Source organism: Nicotiana tabacum, chromosome 3, assembly GCF_000715075.1.
Source record: "Nicotiana tabacum cultivar K326 chromosome 3, ASM71507v2, whole genome shotgun sequence".
In the NCBI taxonomy this organism is placed as follows: Eukaryota; Viridiplantae; Streptophyta; class Magnoliopsida; order Solanales; family Solanaceae; genus Nicotiana; species Nicotiana tabacum.
Genome location: NC_134082.1, coordinates 173236168 through 173258253, shown reverse-complemented (window position 1 = coordinate 173258253; position 22086 = coordinate 173236168). Strand labels below are relative to the sequence as shown.

The 22086-nt window shown below is 35.4% G+C and overlaps 3 protein-coding genes across 4 annotated transcripts; 2 read left to right on the top strand and 1 right to left on the bottom strand.

The window, feature by feature from the left end:
• Window positions 1–472: 472 nt before the first annotated feature.
• LOC107804423 (uncharacterized) lies at window positions 473–7525 on the top strand. The gene is made up of 8 exons (XM_016628318.2): window positions 473–1033; window positions 1151–1211; window positions 1937–2175; window positions 3086–3290; window positions 3881–4012; window positions 4166–4215; window positions 4300–4394; window positions 6978–7525. The coding sequence occupies exons 1-8, from the start codon at window positions 602–604 to the stop codon at window positions 7042–7044; spliced, it is 1281 nt and encodes a 426-aa protein (XP_016483804.1). The 5' UTR covers window positions 473–601; the 3' UTR covers window positions 7045–7525.
• A 5311-nt stretch (window positions 7526–12836) lies between these two features.
• LOC107804425 (nucleobase-ascorbate transporter 2-like) lies at window positions 12837–17901 on the top strand. The gene is made up of 14 exons (XM_016628321.2): window positions 12837–13200; window positions 13310–13407; window positions 13864–14040; window positions 14732–14832; window positions 14929–15004; window positions 15132–15191; window positions 15423–15607; window positions 15766–15862; window positions 15942–16028; window positions 16673–16731; window positions 16809–16900; window positions 16989–17066; window positions 17161–17321; window positions 17415–17901. Exons 1-14 carry the CDS (start codon window positions 13107–13109, stop codon window positions 17625–17627), a joined length of 1578 nt encoding a protein of 525 aa, XP_016483807.1. The 5' UTR covers window positions 12837–13106; the 3' UTR covers window positions 17628–17901.
• On the bottom strand, window positions 17560–21369 carry LOC107804424 (O-fucosyltransferase 8). 2 transcript variants are annotated; one of them, XM_016628319.2, is made up of 10 exons: window positions 20807–21369; window positions 20505–20591; window positions 20298–20391; window positions 20089–20171; window positions 19908–19996; window positions 19640–19760; window positions 19412–19555; window positions 18902–19236; window positions 18561–18801; window positions 17560–18461 (listed from the first exon to the last, which is right to left on the bottom strand). In XM_016628319.2, exons 1-10 carry the CDS (start codon window positions 21194–21196, stop codon window positions 18156–18158), a joined length of 1890 nt encoding a protein of 629 aa, XP_016483805.1. In that variant the 5' UTR covers window positions 21197–21369; the 3' UTR covers window positions 17560–18155. The 2 variants fall into 2 exon arrangements, with proteins under 2 accessions (XP_016483805.1, XP_016483806.1); XM_016628320.2 differs by having other exon boundaries at window positions 20089–20159; window positions 20807–21367.
• Between the last annotated feature and the right edge of the window lie 717 nt (window positions 21370–22086).

Genomic DNA, 22086 nt, shown 5'->3' with positions numbered 1-22086 from the left:
TCAGCTCTTCGCCAGTTAAAAAAACAAAAACTTCAGCTCTAGAGCTGAAGTTTCCCAGTTACAAACAAAAAATTTCAGCTCTAGAGCTGAAGTTCGTTAGTTAAAAAACAAAAACTTTCTATTGTTAAAAAACAAAACTTCAGCTCTAGAGCTGAAACTTACAAATAAAAACTTCGCCAGTTACAAACAAAAATTTCGACAGTTACAAAACAAAAACTTCAGCTGCTCTAGAGCTGAACTTCAGGCCCGACTACTAGAATGCTGAAGTTTTGCGCGATTGTCTTTGCTAATTCAGCCCCTTATGCTTGAGTTATGCGAAAAAACGAGTATGCTTGTAATTTTTTTTACAAAGCGGGCACAAGTTAAAACGTGACACAAAAAGCGGGTATAGATGCAAATGCTATGTTGTTTTTGAGGCAATCTCGAGAAGGAAAAATTAATTTTCACCCCGTATCTCTTTCCAACCCGAACCGGACCTTTCCTCAACCCAATAGCTCCCCACGGAGCCCCCAAATCTTCATTATTTTCATCTTCCAAAAAACCCTGAAATTTGAACACTTCGAAAATCCCCAATTCATTTACCAAAAGCGCTAATTGAAGTATGTCACGGAAGAAAGAATCAGAGGGTATCGCTCTGCTATCGATCTACGGCGATGACGAAGATGACGAAATGGAAGAACGCCAAGAAGAAGAAGACGAAGCAAGGCAAGAAGAATACAAACCTGAATCCGAAAACATGAACTCCGAGCTTCTCCAAGATGACAACAACAACAGAATTGTTGGTTCTGATTCGGGTCGGAGTTCGACTCCATCACCACTGATTCAACAACTTCAGCAGCAACCGCAATATGCTGAAACTTTGACGGTTTCGAGCTTAGGGGTAATTGGGTCTACCACTACGACGCCGTTTATGTCGGTCGCTTCTCCAAATAATCCTCAACCGATGGATTTGAATGTGAATGTGACTAGACGAGGAAGGCTTACAATTGTTGACTATGGTCATGATGAAGTTAATATGTCTCCCGAACCTGAGGTAGCTACTCTTATTTTATGCTCTCATTTAAAATTTGATTTAAATCATGCTAGAAGACTCAGTTTAATAGGATACTATTAGAGATTTATTATTCATGTAATGAAGTTATGAATGTAGGAAGGAGAAATAATGGCCAGTGGGAGAGTCTTGTATGGAGAGGAACTTCAAACTGTTAGTGGTATGTATGTAGGCTTTGTGTTTTTCTATATTCAGCTCTGCGCCGCTCTATACTTTTTTTTTTGGTTATGGCCCTTGCTTATTTGAAGTGATCCTACAAGTTATATGCCTAGTGTGGTTTACTTCGTTCATATATGGATCAAATTGAAGCAAGTGTTCTCAATGTATAATCAACTATTGTAATTCAACCAATTATTATCTCACTCCCTCTATCGCAGTTTGTTTGTCTCTATTTCCTAAGTACGCCTCTCTATTTTCAGAACTATTTAGATTACACATTTTCATTTTGCCCTTATTTGCACACTCTTATGAGAATTGACATGACTTGTTGTAGACCTCACTTGATACAAGAGAGAAAGTCAGTCTAATTTATGTGTCAAAAGTATCATTTTCTCTTAAATTCCATGTCTAGTCGATATTTGGAATAAATTGGGACAGGGAGTTTCTTTTATAAGCTTCTTCATAAATATGCATGGGAGCAACTTTTGGGTAAAAGAAATCATTTTTAGTTGGGTAGCAGAACGTCATTTGGTAAGAAATTGCCATTGCAGTTTTTTGATCCATATATTTGGTATGTAAAAAAGACGTCTTCCGCATTTGTGAAGTAAGATTGACTAATGTTACTCCAATTATTCAAAGTCAAAACTAAAAAGAGAACTCTGTTGTTTTGTGCACCTTATTAATTTGGGAGTTCAAGCTTAAAAATCTCGCTATTTTCTTTTTCAGTTGAATCTATAGAAAAAGCTTCACCAGCTCTTCAGGTTAGGACACCGAGCACTCAAACCCCTCCTCAGTCAGTTGAACCATCTGATCGGATCGATGATGCTATGGACTTTGCTGTTAATGAAGGACATGGAGTGGCTGAAGAATCTGATATGGTTCCTGCAGAAGAACAAAAAGATGTAGATTCGTTGGAGAAATTTCTTCGTCCTCCACCAAAGGAAAAGTGCTCAGATGAATTGCAAGTAAGTGGCGGTAGTAGTATTTTCCAAACTTTAATGATATTGGAAATGTGCTTATCTTAATTTATATATGCACTATTTTGAGGTAGCACTGACTTTGAAATAGAACTTTAAAGTTGAAGCTCTGCATCTTCGCACTTGCTTCTGTAGTGTACATTTAGATGATATTGGCAACTTATATGTCTCTTGCATTATGTCTTCTAAAATGAATTTGTATCTTATGCAGCACCTTTCTGCTATAGATTATGCACTGTCTGAGTTGGGACTTTGAGAAATATGTTTCTCAATTCTACAGTGATTGGTAAAGGAATGGTTGGTTACATGAGGGACTGGCTGAAATGAACTGAGGGAGATGAAGCAAGAACTTAAAATGAATGTTTTTCAGTTGTCCCGACCATGAAATCTGTGCTGGCTAAATCTCTCACACAGACACAATATCTCATTCACTCTCTCTCGCCCTCTCTCTCTTTCTCTCTGACACACACACACACACGTGTAATGTATAAATACTCTATCCTGTCATGTATCCTTTATTTTCTACTTCTTGACAAATCTTAAGTGGACTACAATAAGCTCAGTTTGAAAGTATATCATGCTTTTGGCATAGGCAAGTTTCCGAGTTGGTAAGAGATTTAGACTCTGAACAGTCCATGTATCTAGTGTCATTTAGTAATTTGACCTTGAATGGAACATACGTGCCAGTAAAAAGTGAACCTTTATCATACTAGCTAACCAGAAACTGCTTACCCATTTGGAATACACTAAAGGAAACTACTTTTGGCTTCCATTTTTCTGTGAACTTACCATTTATATATAAGAGGGCCTTTTGGTGTACCCTTGTTGTGTAGGTGATTGATTTGGCTAATTTGTTTTTAATTTGTTACACTCTTTTTCTTGTCAATTCATTCTGCAGGAAAAGATCATTAAATTTCTTGCTTTAAAGAAGACTACTGGCAGAAGCTTTAATGCAGAAGTGCGCAACAGAAAGGAGTACCGGAATCCAGACTTCTTGCTGCATGCAGTGACTTATCAAGATATTGACCAGATAGGATCTTGCTTCGATAAAGACGTATTTGATCCGCGTGGATATGACAAAAGTGACTTCTATGATGAAATAGGTTACTAGCAATATAATTTTCTATTTTTTTGTCTATCTTTCGACTAGAAATATCTACTTTTGCGTTGCATTTGTTATGGCATGTTTGAACAATTTTGCTACTTCCACTGTTATACTTTTGTTAACAAAATAGTTCCTTCTGTGAATCTGGAACAAGAATGGGATAATGACTTTTTCTGAGAATTCAGTTCAATCATATCTTTTTGCTGGTATTCATTTTGGGGTTTAAATTTTAAAATCGTAAAAGTTCCGTTATTTTAGGACTCTGACAGATAGCTGTTAGAAAATCTTAGTATGTTGTACCGTCCTGAAGATGAGTGACTTTATATCTAAAAATACAGCCTTTTTAGTGGATCTAAAGTACACGCCACAAGGATTTTCATGTCATGTAGCTAACATCATACCTTTTCAACTTTTTTGTTGGGAGCTATAGGAGGTTTAAAGGATGTCTATTTATTTTGAGGTTAAGCATTCACCAAATTTTGTTCATTTCAGTGTTAGAATAATTTCTTTTGAGTTTTTGGATAATTTCTTATCTACGAATGCGTTACCCATAAGAAATATTGATTGGAATATTTATTTTGTAAGCAGAAGTTGACATGAAGCGTGAAATGGAGAGAAGGGAGCAAGAGAGGAAGAGGAGTCCAAAAGTTGACTTCATATCGGGAGGAACACAACCTGCAGCTATGGTTCCTACACCAAAAATCAATTTACCAATTCCAGGTTACCCACCTTTCTTCTTCGAGTCAAAATTTCTGTAGCACAGGTCTCCATTCACGATTGATTATAAGAGTTCCTGCATTACTCATTTTCTCTCTGCAATTCTTTTGCATGGGATGGCTCCTGTCTCTGTTGGTGCATTACCACCCACTGTAGATGTTGTAACTCGGGATGGTAGACAGAACAAAAAGTCGAAGTGGGACAAGGTTTTTATCTGCGCAATGTCAATTAAATTGCATTTGATCATCCCCGATGCCTCTTGTTTATAACCCCAAATGTTACTTTTTTAGGTGGACGTTGATCGGAGAGATCCTGTTTCTGCTGTTGGTGCACATGCAGCACTTTTATCAGCTGCTAATGCTGGTACTGGCTACACTGCTTATGCGTAAGTTTATTACGACTTCGTTTTATCTGTATTTCTGTAATCTCGTAGAGTTTCCTTTGCATCATTTGACCCACCTCCCCTGGCCACCCTACGGGATAAGAAAGGTTTAGATTGTAAGGGTGGCTAACTACTTCTTAGCTTTCTAATAATAATGAGCCTCGGGTATTACTTTCTGAGAAATAATTGATTTCGAGCCATGATGGGTTGAAAATTCAACATGTTGTGTAAGTCCCACATTGTTTTATCTTTTCATAGTTGTAAGATTTCACCATAACATCCCTATGACTGTCTAAGGTATGCCTGGTTAGATGTGTGCAAATGGTGCAATAGGTAGAGCACTTGCCTTGAGCAAAATACACAAATACTGGAAGATGGATATATATGCCTCCTATTAGTCTATAGAGTGGTGCAGTGTTGGTTTCTTAGGAAATACACTAAAGATATCGAAAAGCTTTTCTTTTCTTTGCTGAAATCTTATCTTTATGTAGGTTGAGGCACTTTTCCTTCCTCGCAGTGGTATTCTTAATGTTCGTAATATAGCCATTTTTTGTGTGATTTTTTTGCCAAAATCCCTAAAAGGCTCACTATTTAAGTTAAAATAGAGACACAAATAAAAAAGGGAAAAAAAGGAATTATAATGGAAGTAGTTAAGCTCAGTGCTTTAAAAGGCTTTTTTGGCGAGTCCCATGGTGGGGCGTAATATCGAAAAAGCTTCAGGGCAGTATGGAAAGGCGTAGTTCCTGTGGGCAAACACACTATATAACATGGCGCACTCCAAGGCGCAGTAAGTGCACCAAGCTTAGGACTCACGCCTTATGGATCTCAACTAAATTAGGGGGCAAACACACTATATAACATAGCGCACTCCAAGGCGCAATAAGTGCACCAAGCTTAGGACTCATGCCTTATGGATCTCAACTAAATTAGGGATAATTAGGCAATTCCCACTTCTTTTTTAAACCCTCTTCGTGCATACGCCTTGTTCCACCAGAGAAAAATATCCCTAACTCGTTAACTTCTTTGCTGAAGAAACCTCCTTGCTCCTCGATTGTCGAAGACTCAAAGCTTTTTGTCCTCATGTTTTCGTGCTCTTTGTTTCACCACTACTTTACAACTTTAAAATATATGTTTCGTCCCTCTTGCTGCTTTATTTTTTGTTCTCCCCGTCAGAAATATGAAACTCTCTGCATTTTAATCATATTTTGGGTGTAGATCATTGTGATCCATGGCTTGTGATATTACGTTCAGCATATACTTTATTTGCTTGTTTGAATTCTAATTGTATTTAAGCCTATCCAAAGCTATTGAACAGGATTTGTTTGCTTAAGCTTTTTCTACTTTTTTCTTATCCGTTATGTGTAAAGAACTAAAAGTAAAATATCATTAAGATGTACCTCAGGTATTATCACATTTTGTGTTGTTAGTTCACTCAGATAATAATTATAATAATTTTCCTATATTTTCTTTTTAATATTTTACCAAAATTTAATCAAATTTTCATATTTGAGAAAAATTAAAGCTTATTTATTAATTATAAAATATAAAATTGAAGATCCATGGGACTTACGTGTCGGGGGTCTTATGCCTTGCCTCGTTTTAGGTAAAACGCCTTGCATGCCCCCTGCCTTTTAAAACATGGTTAAGCTCACATCTAGTTGTGTTTCATTTAGCAAAGGGTGTAGTGTGTGTAGTTCAAGAATGTATATCATCATGCTAATGTAAGAAATTGTAACTTCATTACATAGCCTACAAAGAAACTTGAGGTTTTGCACCTTATCTTTTTTTTTTTAAGGGAATTGAGTTTTCGTTTTGTAAACATGACTCACCAGCGTTCCCTTATTGCCGATCATTCATATTATTAAAATGATATTTTATAAATAAAAAAAAAAGAGAGGAGAGAGATGCTAACTTCATAAAGCTATGAATGTATTTCCAGTTCAAAGATGTGTCAGATTTTCATTGTTAATTCAATTGCAGCACATTATATTTTAGAAGTAAAACATCTCTCTCTCTCTCAACATATTAACATAATAACTCATATATGGAATTAAAATCTATCTGTCTTTCAGCTTACTAGTTACTACGGGGTCCTAAATTTGTGATCTTGATTTTGAAATGGAGTTTCAATAGATTTCTTCGACTTCTTAGATACACTGCTATTCCTATCGGCTGTCTGTTTGTTAGTCAAACTTGCAGCAAGAAAGAACTTCAGATTATGGGCGTCACATCCTAAAACATCAGTCCTAAGAGCTTTTGCATTTTAAAATTTATAGGAGCAATCCATGGCGTCTAATGTCGCATACATCTCTTCTTCTTAAACTTCTATATACGTTTCCCTCCACATTGTTTTTGTGGGTCATGCAGTCCCTATCCTTAATGGAGTAAAGCTAATTTATTACTTTTTGTATTTCATCCAAAAAAGGAGATTCATGTTTCACTTTTTATTACTTTTTGGTACCCAAAAACCTTTCATAATCCTTGTTTTCCAAATATAGAGATGTACTGACGTTTCATCTATCAGAGGGTGGAGTTATGTTTCATTTAGTGGATGATGTGGTGATGGTTCATTTTCCTTTTCTACAGGCAACAAAGACGCAAAGAGGCAGAAGAGAAGCGACCTAGTGACAAGAAGTTAGATAGAAGATCTTGACAATCTAATTAGATTCACTGACTCTGAAATATTACAGCTGCAGCACCCAAGCATAGACATGAAAGTAATGCCTCTAAAGAGATTATGGACTCGGGATTATGATCATCTTTGCTGTGTGTAGACGAGCTTTAGAGCTTTTTATATTTGTCTTGCCAACACAATCCCGTCCTGCAAAAGTTTGCCAGAGACAAAAAAGTTATCTTCCTTCGAGCAGTGGTGCCTCATTTAGAGAGGCAATTTACTGGCATCTATTGTAAATTGCATACATTGATACCCAGTTTTTTTACTTTGTGAAATTAATCATGGATTTTGAAGTCAGGAATGTACTTACACAGTCGGAAATTGAAGGTCGTGTGAAAATTTGTCAATATGACAATTGGGGAGAGTAAATTGTATTAGATTCTTTTTGCCCTTTGTGCCATAGATGCAAAGTACACCTTTGGAATATTATAGAAAATTTTCAACTCGAACTTTTTTATTCTGAGGAAGACCCCGTTCTATTTGGATGAAACTTCTCTCTTTTTAGCTGTACCCTTTGGCTAGAGTTATAAAGGAGCCGAAAATTTGTTTATGTACTTTTTGTGAAAAGTTGGACACCTTGTTTCTTTATCCAGTCAAATTTCATTATTGAGTTTTTCGTTACTAGTCATTCAACCGAAAGCAAATTCCTTTCTAAAAGGAATCCTAAAGGCCACAAGAACCCTCTTAGTCATCTTTTAAGTATGAACTTTCTAAATTCTAGCCTAGCTTGTCTTGTATTGTGAATTGTGAATTGTGAATTGTGAACTGTGAACTGTAATCCTTATCTTTATGTTGAAATTGGGTTGAGTTTTAGTTCTACTTGGGTTAAAGAATATACCCCTTAGATAGAGTTATTTACCTTTTTCTTTAAAGTTTCAAATCCCTCATATGATAGCACTACTTTTGATTAATTTTCTCATATTTGCAATTGTGTTGTAAAGTTTGTGAAATTTAATCTTGGATGACGTTGCCCAGAGTTTTTTTAAGTTTCAAATCCACGCTGGCCTATTTCTATTTGAGGGTCTATCTTGTTAGGTAAATTTGCACATAAAAAGTTCAAATCAGGGGTCACATCCTAAGATCCCAATGTAAAGAGCTTTTGCATTTTTAATTTGAAAAATGTGGAGCAATCAATGGTATCTGATCTCTCGCACACATCCTTTTCTTAACTTCTTTTAAAGTTCCCCTTTATTTCCCGACTTTTTAAAGTATCCACTATCCATCCACATTCCTTTTGTAGGTCAAGCAGTCCTATCCTATTGGGAGAACATCTAACTCCCATGTTTCAATTTTTATTGTTCGAGAGCTAATTTGACTGTTTTTTAAAATTAAATTAGATTGATCGATTTAATTAAAAATTTAGATATTGAAAAACTATATGAAAAATACTATAACTTGCAATTCTTCTCATGCCAATATGGTGAAAACAGTATTCTAAAATATTGATCAAAGTTCTTAAAGTTTGAATCTTAAGAAGCGAAAAATATCACAATCGGAGTACTTGTATTAGTATTTGATGAAAGAAAACACATGTCTTGCATATGACTTTTTATCTTAAAAAGGTTAAATAAGTATGTGTTCTTCAATTTTATTTGTATTGAATCTATTGGTTTATTATAAACATTGAGTTTAAGTATTTTTGGTATATATAGCCTTTTTTACTTTATGAAATGCAAAAAGTGAAATTTTCTCGCAGTTTTGCTAAAGTAAACTTCCTTTTAGGGGTCGTTTGGTACATGTGATAAGAATAACAAGTCCGGATAAAGTTTGGAATTAACTTTATTTCATATTTAGTTTGGGGTATTAGCTAATTTCGGTATAACTTATATATTAAAATAATGGGATTAACTATCCCATATAGAGAGTGGAATAGCTAATAACCCTCGGGGTTGGCCTGGTGGCAATTGACTTGAGCCTTGGGGTTTGCTCCCTTTCAAGGTCTCAAGTTCGAAACCCACTGGGTGCAAACAATTTCTGAGGGCCATCGGACTGGGTAAAACCTGAATTAACAGTGGTGCACTTACGGGAAACTCCTTGCCGAGGGCCTGTGTACCCCGGATTAGTCGGGGCTCTTAAAGACGAATCCCATAAGATATCCCACCAAATGAAATATCCCTGAAATATCACAACAAATGAAATATCCTACCATTGTACCAAGGGGTGGTCTTCTTAGCCCGACTGACAACTACGAATCTCATACTTATTATCCTAATTCAACTATTCTTATGTCGTTTTCTGATATTATTATTTGGGGAGTCAAAAAGTTTTCTTATTATGATTTTCTCAAACTTATTTCATTCTCGAATTACACCATCACATAAAACCAACGGGACTGAGGGAGTATTATATTTGACGTAGTAAAAATACTCGGTTCAGAGAACTTTGGCATGCCTAATTTATTCAGAAAAGCACCAAAATGAAATTAGCTGGTACAAGTTCCGATTTCTAATAATTTTCGTTAAAGGAAAGAGGAAGAAATATATGCTTCTAAAGGACTAGCTAGAGAAAGAATTTCATCACTAAATTTTGAGTTATCCTTGTAAATTCGATTTGATGTCTAAATAGAAATAACTACAATTTCAAATCTTTTTTCCTCTTTATGACCTGTTATGTTTTTTCAAAAGATTAATATTGGACCTCTCATCTTAAATAAAGCACCTCTCTTTATTATAATTCTATCTGATCTAGAAAAGAGAGAGTTGGTTTTTATTATTTTTACATATTCTCTTTCTTTTTTCAGAATTCTTGTCTGCAAATGCATGTATATTTTGGTTTTAAAAAAAAGAGGACCTCTATGTATTTAAATAATTATACCGAAACAAGTTTAGACGTTAATAGAAGATACACATGGATTTGACTTCTTGATATATTGGATATTGAGATAGACATAAAGTCCAGCGAAAAAGATAAGACATAATCTGATTAGTTTTATCTTTCAAAACATTTTTGAAATTATTAGTTGTACTTCCTATGCATCCCCATTTTATGTGGTACAAAGATTGTCATGTTTGAAAAACTATACTATAATTTTATTAACCTCATTTTATCATTAATGATATAATTTAAAAGTTCATCCTTTTATGAGGGGCGAGAAATAAAAAAAGACATGCAAAACTCTTAGCAGTTACCACAACTCATTTGATTGTATGTATGTATGTATATTTGATGTGTCAAAATCTTTCTTTTTTAGTTCCGTGTCCGATTATACATCACCACGTAAAATGAGTAGGGAGGAAGTAAAAAAATTATTTTACTGTATTTGTTTCGTCGTCTATAAAACAAAACCCCACCAGGTTGGCTATCTTTATGAATGTTTGTTGGCTTGGAGCAAGTATACTTATTATTGTGAAGTCGACAGAAGAGAGGAAAATCCCTCAATTTTCGCTGTTTTTGCAGGGAAAAAGTTGAGAAATTTTGAGCCCAAAAATATTTAGAATGTATAATCTTCCATATCAAATATACTACTAGTACTATAAATAGGCTCGAATATCTAAGCTGCCTCTTGTCCTTGCATATAAAGAGAGACGTTGATGAAATTAATATACTGTTTTAATGTCCCCTTCACACGTTGGGTCTTACTCACACTGTTCTATTTCTGCATAAACTAAAGAATCTTTATGGTGTTCATAGATTCTACTTTCACCAATTATTTTCTCTCTTTCTTCCTTTTTTTTCATAAATATATTTCTAAATGCAAAGGTATAGAACATTTAAGAGGGTTTCGTTCAGGTAGGTTATATCAATTGTTTATTGACTACATATTGCACATGAAATGCACAAGTCTTTTCCTAAATAATAAATATAGACTTGTATTGACCTCTCTGATTGTTATTATTAAATTTATTTTAGTCATACACTTATTATTTGAAACTTTACTTTGCACATTTCGCATCTAGCACTAGATTGGACAATCACATTTATCCACTCATACACAAATAGAGTTTTATTTAAATTTCATCGATGTTTGACCAAAAAGTGTTAAGCTTTTTTGTTAAACTAATTAAATAAAATAATAACGAGTATATTCTAGTTAAATATAATAAGTTCTAGATCCAAGATTGATGGATATCAATAATATAAAAATCGCATTCAAGGCTATTAAATATCAATGGGGTGTTTGATGATATTGTAATAGATGAATAAGGGGATAGTGACAAGCAATAAATATGATAAATGACAATAAATGTAAATAGAGAGAATGATTCATCCAAATATTCAATGAGGTGGATGATTATTCTCTTTCTACAGGGAAGTAAGGTAACCAAACGTGGGAATATAGAGAACTTTATCGGATCTGATGTGAAAAAGCTTGAGACAAACAACAAATCGAATCTTGTATAAAGATGATGTTTTTGCAGTTAGTTGAGAGTCAACTTTTCTGGAGAGAGTTTATCATGTAGAATATTACATACATCTTTCTTTCTCTCTCTCTTCCTACTTATATAGGACATATCCCTTACCTACTGAAAGTACAAGTGCAGAGAATATTCTGCAGAATATTCCTTTAAAATATCTTATTGCTAAACTAGCCGTTTTGGCCGATTTGAGTGCTCGACCTTAGCTGCTCGACTCGCCAATGTTATTTCTTAAAAATGACCTCCACCTAATTGATTCTTGATTGTCTTATTTCACGCGAGATCCCCTTGATCAGATTTTGACCCATACAATCGCAGCCTTTAGATTTTAGAGCTAAGTCCTTTTCAACTTCCAAACTGAGCTTCTAACTCTAGAAAAAATGAAACTTCCGAAAGATACGTGTTATTTTTTCTTTTTCTTTTTGTTGCAAAATTCCATCAAACAGATAGTTTGCTAAAAAATAAAAAGAATTCCAAACTTATTAATTTCTCTAACCAGAAATGGAAGACAAAAAATGGACAGAAACGAACAACAAAATCCAACCTTCATAGTTATTCTATAAAAGGTATTGGAATCTAACATAAAAATAACATGAAATAGTGAAACCGAATAGTATATCAATTGAACTTTCAACTTCTAATTACAAATTAAATCATAAAATTAAATTACCATTTTCGTTCATAGCCAAAATCTTATTTCACCTATCATTACACATATATCAATCTAAGTCAAAGAAAAAAGTCAGTTGACCGCGAATAAGTCAAGCATCACATGGCATCCTCGTACTTGGCTAAAATTAGTTGCATGGATAAAAGAAGTGACTATAATTTCTATTACTTTCTATTTTAAAAAATGCCAAAAATTCATCTAAACTGAAAAGGAAAATTCTTTCATTTTACAATTCAAATAATTTCTTTTTCAAATATTTCTGTTTTCCAAAACTTCCCAAGTATTCTGCCTATCATCAAATCAAAATAAAAATTCACGTGTTCTGGTAACAATATTTTTAAAATAGATCTTAAAGGATTTTTAAAAAATATTCACACAATCATGTCTCTTATGAAATAATTAATTTATAAGTCTCTGTAATACTAAATATTACTAATTCATAATCTAGTACAGTGGTAATTAATTTGTGATAACACAAGTCTAAAGGGGTTTTAATTTAATGAAGTTTGAGTTAAAAGATGAAAAATAAAGAGGGTTGCAGATAAAAGTACAGTGAAGCAAACAACAGAAACTAACGGTAACATGAGGTGTCTTTGGAAGTTCCTTCAGGGGCATTTCCGGAATACATGAAAAAGTTAACGGACACTCTCATTATCAAAGCCAAAACAACACTAAATAAACCTTAATAAGCAAAGTAAAAATTCACTTTCAAAGAGGGGGCTGCTAAATCTTCTTTCTCAATAGTCTATAAGACTCTATATATAGTATAGTATATATAAAAACCGATACACATCACATCACCTTGACTTCTCTCTTTCTCTCTTTTTCCCTCTCTCTCCAATCACCTTTTTTTCGCTTTTTTCTTCACTAACTTTGGTTGTTTACAGCTTTTACTTTGTTATCTCATTGATTTACTAAAACCCCACTTGCATTGAACTAGCATACATCTTTCTTGATTCATTTTTTGATACCCCATTTGAGTTTTTAGTGGAAAGAATTGAGAAATTTTTGAGGCAATGGCAGCTGCTCCTAAACCTGAAGAAATTAGTCATCCACCAATGGACCAGCTTCAGGGTTTGGAGTACTGTATTGACTCTAATCCTTCTTGGGGTATGCTAAAGTTTGTATCTTTTCAATGAATGAGCTTGTTATTTGATTTCTATGTGTTTTGCATGAGATGAATCTGTTTGAACTGAATTTGGATGTGCGAATGAAACAGGGGAAGCTATAGCTTTGGGCTTTCAGCATTATATATTGGCATTGGGGACTGCTGTTATGATTCCTTCATTTCTTGTTCCTTTGATGGGTGGAACTGATGTAAGCTACTTTTGCTGGAGTTTTCATGCTTTTTTTTCTTGCCGAATTTCATGTATTTTCATTGATTGTAAACTCAAAAATCATTTAATAACTCCTTCATGAAAAGTGAGAGTCATTTTTTACAAGTTAAAAGAACGAACAGAACACTTTCTTGGACATTAAATTACTTTGAATGGCCTTTCACATTCTTAGACTTGATTTTCAATTGACTTGGAGAAAAAATTATCATGAAAAGAGTCATTTTTACAAGTTAAAAGAATGAACAGAACACTTTCTTGGACATTAAATTACTTTGAATGGTCTTTCACATTCTTAGATTGATTTTCAATTGACTTGGAGAAAAAATTATCATGAATTTAAAAATCCCATTTGTTTATGGCTAGTTGTTTTTTAATTATTTTCTGCTGATTTTGGATGTTGTCATGTTTGGTGGCATTTTTGATTCTTAAATGGCAGGGTGACAAAGTGAGGGTGGTGCAGACCTTGCTTTTTGTGGAAGGAATCAATACACTCCTACAAACTTTATTTGGAACCCGTTTGCCTACTGTTATTGGAGGGTCATGGGCTTTTGTGGTACCAGTAATTTCCATAATCCATGATTCGTCGTTGACAAGGATTACTGATCCTCAAGAAGTAAGTACTCCTAAGAGTAAGGTGAATTAACTTAAGTAGAGATATAGAGGGGTGGGCCCATTATCCATCGGGTTTTGACTCGTGCACCAGCTGGATCTAAGTGATTTTTCTGTTATAAAAGAAAATGAGAATAGTAGGTGATTTGTCTGATTAAGTGTGCAGTATGATGTTTGTAGTTCTTGAGTTCCAACTCAACAAAAAACTTTATTTTTAGCCGAGTGTCTATCGGAAACAGCTCTCTACCTTCACAACCTCTCTACCTTCACAAGGTAGGGGTAAGGTCTGCTTACACACTACCCTCCTCAGACCCCACTTATGAGATTACACTGGGTTCGTTATTGCTGTTGTTGTTGTTATGATGTTTGGATTCAAGATAGCTAGCTGCATTTTGTTGCTGATAATAATGGAGTAGGAAGTGATATTGGTCTATAATGATTAATTCAATATGCATCCATTTCAAGTAGGGGAGATGTTTTTGTTCTTTCAGTCTAAGCATCTGTGCTTTTAGTGTGATTTTAAATGATCAAGTTAAATCTTGCAAATTCCCTTCAGTCTAGATGTGATTGTAACATTTTATGAATGGCTGTCTTATTCAAGGAGTGCAAATTTAGTAGCCATTTCTTGACTTATTAATATTTTTCTAGAGAAAACTAATAGTATTGCCCTATTTTTGTTATATCCTCACTTTTAGAGATTCTTAAGTACTATGAGAGCAATACAAGGTGCATTGATTGTAGCATCAAGTGTTCAGATTATTTTGGGCTATAGTCAACTTTGGGCTATTTGTTCCAGGTACAAATTTACCACCAAGATGAAATTTCTTTTCACTCATCATATACGGTTTATCATGTTAATGGCTTCGAAATGCTGACTTGCTGTATACTTCAGATTTTTCAGCCCACTTGGAATGGTTCCGGTAATTGCTCTAGCAGGATTTGGGCTTTTTGATAAGGGTTTCCCAGTGGTAGGTTGAGGATTTATCTACCGAAAACAAAACTTTATTGTTATATCCAATTGTTTCAGGCATAATGTTGTATGCTTTTGTCAGCTTACACTGACTACTGTTTTATGCTTGTGCAACTTTATAACAGGCTGGACAGTGTGTGGAAATTGGTGTACCAATGTTCATTTTATTTGTGATCTTCTCTCAGGTATTTCATTTTTTTGAAGCTTTACGTCTGCATTTTTTGGTCCTCAATCTAATAATTTGCTTCTTGCTTATGTGAAACTAAATTCATATATTTGGCCAGTCAGTCTTCTTTTACAATGTCGAGGATTACAGAGATAGTGCTACTCCAAAATTTTCTGTCTTCTCTTTCATAAATGTAAATGTAAGGGAACTTCAAAATGGCTGCCTGATGATCAATTCATTTTTTGCACAGTATTTGAAAAACTTCCAGTTCAGGCAACTGCCGGTGATGGAACGATTTGCTCTGATTATGTCAATCACGGTTATTTGGGCTTATGCCCACCTCCTAACGGCCAGTGGTGCATACAAACATCACCCAGAGGTTACCCAAAAACACTGCCGCACTGATAGAGCAAACCTCATTTCCACTGCACCATGGTTGATATCCAATTTCAGCTTCTACTTTTTAGATGAATAATGTAGCATGTTTATCTAACGACACACTCTAGAGTTCACAATAGGGTCTGATAAACGACACATTTTATTAGAGGCTTAAAGATTGGAGGAATTCATCTCTTTTCCACTTTGGTATTCAGGATAAAGATTCCATATCCACTTCAATGGGGAGCTCCTACTTTTGATGCTGGTCATGCTTTTGGAATGATGGCTGCTGTACTTGTCTCATTGATTGAGGTTAAACCTAATTAAATTGATGGATTGGTCATATTTTTGCCATTTTGTACACAACCAAGTCTTACTCTTTTGTCTTCAGTCAACTGGAGCATATAAAGCAGCATCTCGCTTAGCAAGTGCGACACCACCCCCAGCTCATGTTCTGAGCCGTGGCATTGGCTGGCAGGTTTGTGCAGTAACTTGTAACAAGCATGTTATCTTGAAAAGAATTTGTATGAATCCTTAATATCATGTTTTATGTTGAATACCAATAAATAGATGATGTTAGCATCCTAGATCTTCTAATCCTTTACCAAATCTTACCTTTTGAATCTTGCTATGTCAAGTGATCAAATGAAAATTCACTTCGGCTGGATATAAATAATACACACATTCATTATTAGTGGTTAAATTTCATTTTGGGGTCCCTTTTCAAGAATACTTCTCAAAATTTGAGCCCCTGGAGTTCTCATGACATTGATGATTCTCTAGTCTCTGCAAACACGGAACATTCTATAGGTTGGTTGTAGTGAGTGTTTCCAAAAGGATCTTACTTGCATAATTTAAATGCAGAATATAATGCTATTGACTCTCAAATTCCCAGAATTTCTTTATTCTTGAAACAAGTTGTATAATATTAGGTGCTGCATACCTGTCGTGTTTAAGTGAGGATCTAAAAAATGTTAAATACTTTAAAGTGCAGAAAACTTTGATTTTCAACTCTCCAATGATAATTTCTTCTCGGAAAAAGATTGAATCACGGAAAGCCCCATATTATGTGAAGTTTTAGGGAGATGTAGCTAGAGACTGATGTTGAACTTTTGTTTGCAGGGTATTGGTATCCTGTTTAGTGGACTTTTTGGGACAGCCACTGGGTGCACAGTTTCTATGTTAGTAACTCAAGTCCTACATTACTTTATGCTCTGTGATTTTTCTCTCGGGTTTGACATATCATTTATGATAACAGTGAGAATGTGGGTCTTCTTGGAAGCACTCGTGTGGGTAGCCGCAGAGTTATCCAAATTTCAGCTGGCTTTATGATCTTCTTCTCACTGTTAGGTGGGTGATTTCTGCCACATCTGAAAGTATCTTTCAGCTAGTCTCGACTTATTTCCTCATAAATAATCCATTATTTTGACATTTGTAGGCAAATTTGGAGCATTATTTGCATCAATACCTTTCCCAATATTCGCTGCTGTATATTGTGTCTTGTTTGGTCTTGTTGGTGAGAACCTTTAGTAACTCATCTCCTGACAACTTCATTCTTTATATCTCTTTGTTTATCTTCCCCAACTGATAAACATTTCTTTTATTTCCAGCTTCTGTGGGATTATCATTTCTGCAGTTCACAAACATGAACTCGATGAGAAACCTCTTCATTGCTGGCGTTTCTCTCTTCCTGGGGCTGTCTATTCCCGAGTACTTCAGGGAATACACTACTGCTGCTTTTCATGGTCCTGCCCATACCAAGGCTGGATGGGTGAGTCAAGCATAATATATTTAACTTTCTAAATTTGTTGATTTCCTATAAAGTCATCAGTAACTGATATCTGGTTCTACTGTAACTATGCAGTTCAATGATTTTCTCAACACTATCTTTCTGTCTTCCCCGACTGTGGCGTTGATGGTTTCTGTGTTCCTGGACAACACATTGGAGTACAAGGACAGTGCGAAAGACAGAGGAATGCCATGGTGGGTGAAGTTCAGGACTTTTAAGGGGGATAGTCGAAATGAAGAGTTTTACACTCTCCCTTTTAATCTCAACCGCTTCTTTCCACCTTCATGATCGTGTTAAAGATACATTTTTGGACTAAAGGGAAGGAGGTTGAAGTGAGAAGAGTTTTATCTCATCCTATCTCAGGGTTGACCCCTAATGATATATTTGGATCAAAGGACTGGAGATGAAAGGAAATGAAGACCTCTCTAGGTAGAAGAGTTAGAATGAAAGAGGAATGCACTATCTTAGGAAGTAGAGATCAATTGACATGAATATTTATTAATTTATTTGTAGCCATAAATGTCAAGGCCTATTTTGGCATAATGAAAAGGTTTTCTTAAAAGATTGTACCGTTACATTTCATTTTAACCATACTCTGTTGGATGCAAGCAAAAGTTTTAAGCCTTCAATGACGAAGGTGCAAGCAAAAATTCACTTGCCAAAAGCTTTTGGACGCGAGCCAAGTTTAAACACTTTTTCCACTTGGATTTGATATAAAAGTGGGTCAACTTTATGTACTATCTGCTAATGTTCTTTTACTCAACAAATCAATGTTGGACAAGGAATTTGGAGTTGCTGAGGAAAAGTTTGATCACTCTAATGCCTGCACATGCATTCTTTGCATCTGGGGTGTCGATAAATACTACGACCAAGACCTCGTACCTGCACTCTCTGACCTTCATCAATCATCTTTCGGATCTTCTCCTTGAAACTGTTCCATCCTATGGTCTTATTTCTTGACAAAATTGCAGCAAGCCTCTTCTTGCTAGGCCTCAATGTGGGAGCGTGACCACCACCATAATATGTTCTGAACCCCGACACAAGGGATGATAGCTGACTGCCCGAGTCTGTTATTGCAAATACATCGGATGTTGCACATGCAATGAAGTCCAATGCTGCAAGCTGCATTATAAGTGACCTGTTGTTAGGGTCACACATAATGTGTTCGTTTTTGTGTGTTTGTGTGTGTATTCCCATGCCTACAAATCAGAAGCCACTTACTTGAGAAGAAAAGTTTCTAAATGGCGCGAGTTCACTTGGTGAGAGAAGATTTTCCTTGGTCACTAGGTTGGGATAGAGGGTAGTTAAAGCTTGCATCCTTGATTGACCTCCATATATGTCAGAACCAGCAAGATAGATGTATGTCCCATGTTTGAAACCAAGGCCAGCGAGAACTAGTGCTGCTTCTTCTGGTGTCAATGGACATTTGCCCATCCTTCTTAGCTCCTCTGGAGAATAAGACCTGCAGACACCAGTAAAACCGAAACTTATGGTCAGTTGAACTATCACTCAAACTATGTCAAACTAAAAGGTGTGTAACTGTTGTACAGCAGAAACTATACTTTGATTCCTTAAGACGCTCAAGAAGTAAAGGAAAATGGACTTGTCGATAAGTTTGCAGTTCCCTTCTCTCAGTTTCTCCACCACCAAATTCACACATAGAGTAGGCCACCATATCAATCTCAAACCTTAAATGCAAAGCAAGGTACTTGGAGGGGCCTTCTGCTGCATTATGTTCTATTGATGGAACACGCGGTATTAAGTTTCCAAGAAGTTGCTTGTCCAATGTGCTCCTTGCAAAATCATACCTCCGAATCCGCCTAACCAGTAAAGAACCTGTTTTTTGGATCTTTGGCACAAACTTTAAGGCATGGAAGTTGCACTTGCACCTTAGTCTCTGCAACAAAATACAAATTTGTCAATACAAAAGAACAAAAAACTAAAATGCCATCATTGATCATTTATACAAATGTCTTATGAATAAGTAGCACAATCTAGATACTTTTTGCAGATGCTATACCAAACATACATATATTCCAAAGCCAATCAAACAATTAAAGAATGCTCTTCACCTGAAGTTCATATGGCAATGGGTCAAAGCCGAGTCTATTTCCATATCCTAGAAAGTGAACAACTCGATTGCGTAAGAGGAGGGGAAGTATCTTCTTAATGTATTCAGCAGGTGTAGCTTCCTTTGATAAATCTGCATCAGTTATCTTAGCAAAAGTGAAAGGTATTATAAGCTATCCTCAAAGTAAATACTATCTGTCCCAACTTTTCAACTAAAGAGAAAAACGTACAAGACTTCCAGCTGCTTCTACATCAAGTAATTTTAGATTAGGAGGGAGCTCCTTTATAATATTAACTTCGTCCTTCAACATATCCATGAAATAGTCTTCTTGATATATATCCCCGAACTGGCTGTGCTCGCAGCAAAAAGAGTGTTATAGCTTGCTGTTAAATTAAGCCAACTGGTGGAAGAGATTTTGGCTGTAAAACTATGTTTCCTCTTTTCTTGGGTATTTGAATAACTAGAGGGACAATTAGAAGCAGACAAAAATAACAAACCTAGGATCCTTCCAGACATTGCTATAAAGAAACTTGGGAATGACCAAAGTGGCATTTAGGAGAGATGCTACGGCGACAGCATTGCAGACCTGGGGGCACAATTATAAAACTTCATTTCATGATCTATTCAAGAATAAGCAAACATAACAGTAAAAAGGAAAGAGCAGTGTTCTATACTTACAGCAACTCTTTGTTGATTTAGTCCTCCATTTGCGCTGATCAGTATATAGCCAGTGATGTTTCTAGGTTTCCCTGCCCTGACAACTTTAAATAATTATATACCGAAATTCAAAATTCAAAGAGCGAATCACCTACTACTAAAGGTGCATATCGTAAAACAACACAATTCATGTATGAGCAAACTACACATAAGAGCAAAAATGCCCTTACCTTGTGGACTAGTTTTATCTGCACAAGGTTTCCAAGATGATGCCTGAGGGTATGGCTCCTCCCATAACTTTGATGACTCCTGCTTAAACTCCCTCTGCAGCAATTTAAAGAAAGCCAAATAAAAGATAGAAGTTATATTAGGATTGTTAGTGACTATGGTTTTAAATGCAATTTCTGAATGAAATTAATCTGGTTGAGTATCACAACCTCTGCAAGAGAAGCAGCAGCCAGATTTAGCAGCCTTTGATGCAGCTTTACTGGACCTTCTTTTGCTGTCTTCTCTAGCATTCCCACCTTCAGGTACAAAATTAGATAGCAAATTAACATAAATCACCTTGCGGAGTTCATACTATATATTCTAATAAATTCATGTTTACACATTCCATTCAGTATACTAGGGTCTTGTGTGAAAATCATAGTTCCTATCACCTTAGTGTTGTTCTATATCATCGTTATCTGGAAAGGCGTAAAATGACTGGGAGGAGACTATAGGAATCACAATGTCATACCTTGGTCTTACTTGAGCCTTGTAAAGAAAAATTATTCTGAAGCATTGCAGGGTCAAAAATCAAGCATACAAGAGAATCTAAAAGGAAAAGAAAGCCCATTAACAAAATTGTGAAAGCAATAGACTTAATATGTCTATGCAGCCACCACATTTGCCTCTTCCCAACATGAACTCCTTTAGAAGGATTGAACTTAAAAGAGTCATTTTTCAACCCTTTGGACAAAACAACTTTGTCCCAATTGTAATCTCCCCCTGATAACCTTCTTCCTAAAGGAGGATCACCTCCATGTTGCATATCTAAACTTCGAAATTCATGTTCTTTAACTCCAAATGATATATCTAATTCCTGGTTCTCCACTCGACGACCTCTAGGAGACCCTTGTTTTCCCATTTTTTCTCACAACTAATAGCTCCGAAAGTTTGAGCTCCGACTTAACAGAAGCAAAGATCAATTACACTGTCTCCTCCTTTTCTTTTTAATATGTTTTGAATTCCTAGAATATAATTCCACAAGTATGTTTAAAATATTTTTGTGAATGCCCATTTCAAGAATTGGTCTTCAATTGAAGTTTGTTGAGAAAGTTACAAAGAATATTAGATCAAACTGAAATGTCTATGCATAAATTGCAAGTAAAGTTAAAGAAATTGGTGATTGTGACATGCACACAACCAAACCAAAACTAGGATCATCCAGAAATAACAAATGAGTAAAATTTAAGGCATTAAGAAAAAAGGTTGGATATTAGGATAGTTATAAAGCTGACCTCGAATAGAATACAGAAAAAAATTGCCATCTGCTATAACTACTTCCCACCTAACTATGACAAAGTCTGGTGTTTACGCTTTTGATTTTGTATTCTTTTCATAGGGATTTTGGAAGAGGATAATGGCTAACAAGAACCCCTGACACTGTTTCATCTTACAAGGAAAAAACTACCCTTTCAATTCTTCTTTGGGGCCTTTTTAACTAACTTTTGATACCAAACGGTTGGGTTGCCCCATTCTATACTTCTTTAATTTATTATATTTTTATTTCTACTTAAATTTTCTTCTACCTGATTTTTTTTATTTTATATATCTTTTATACATATCAAAAGACAGTTTAAAAAGTACTTTTCTAATTTACCTATAATTACATTATGTGGAGATTCTTGTAATCACCCATGGTACGTAGCACGCAACTACGCAACAACAACAACAACAACGATCCAGTATAATCCCATAAGTGGGGTCCGGGGAAGGTAGTGTGTACGCCTATGCTGCTCGGACTCCTCCGAAAAT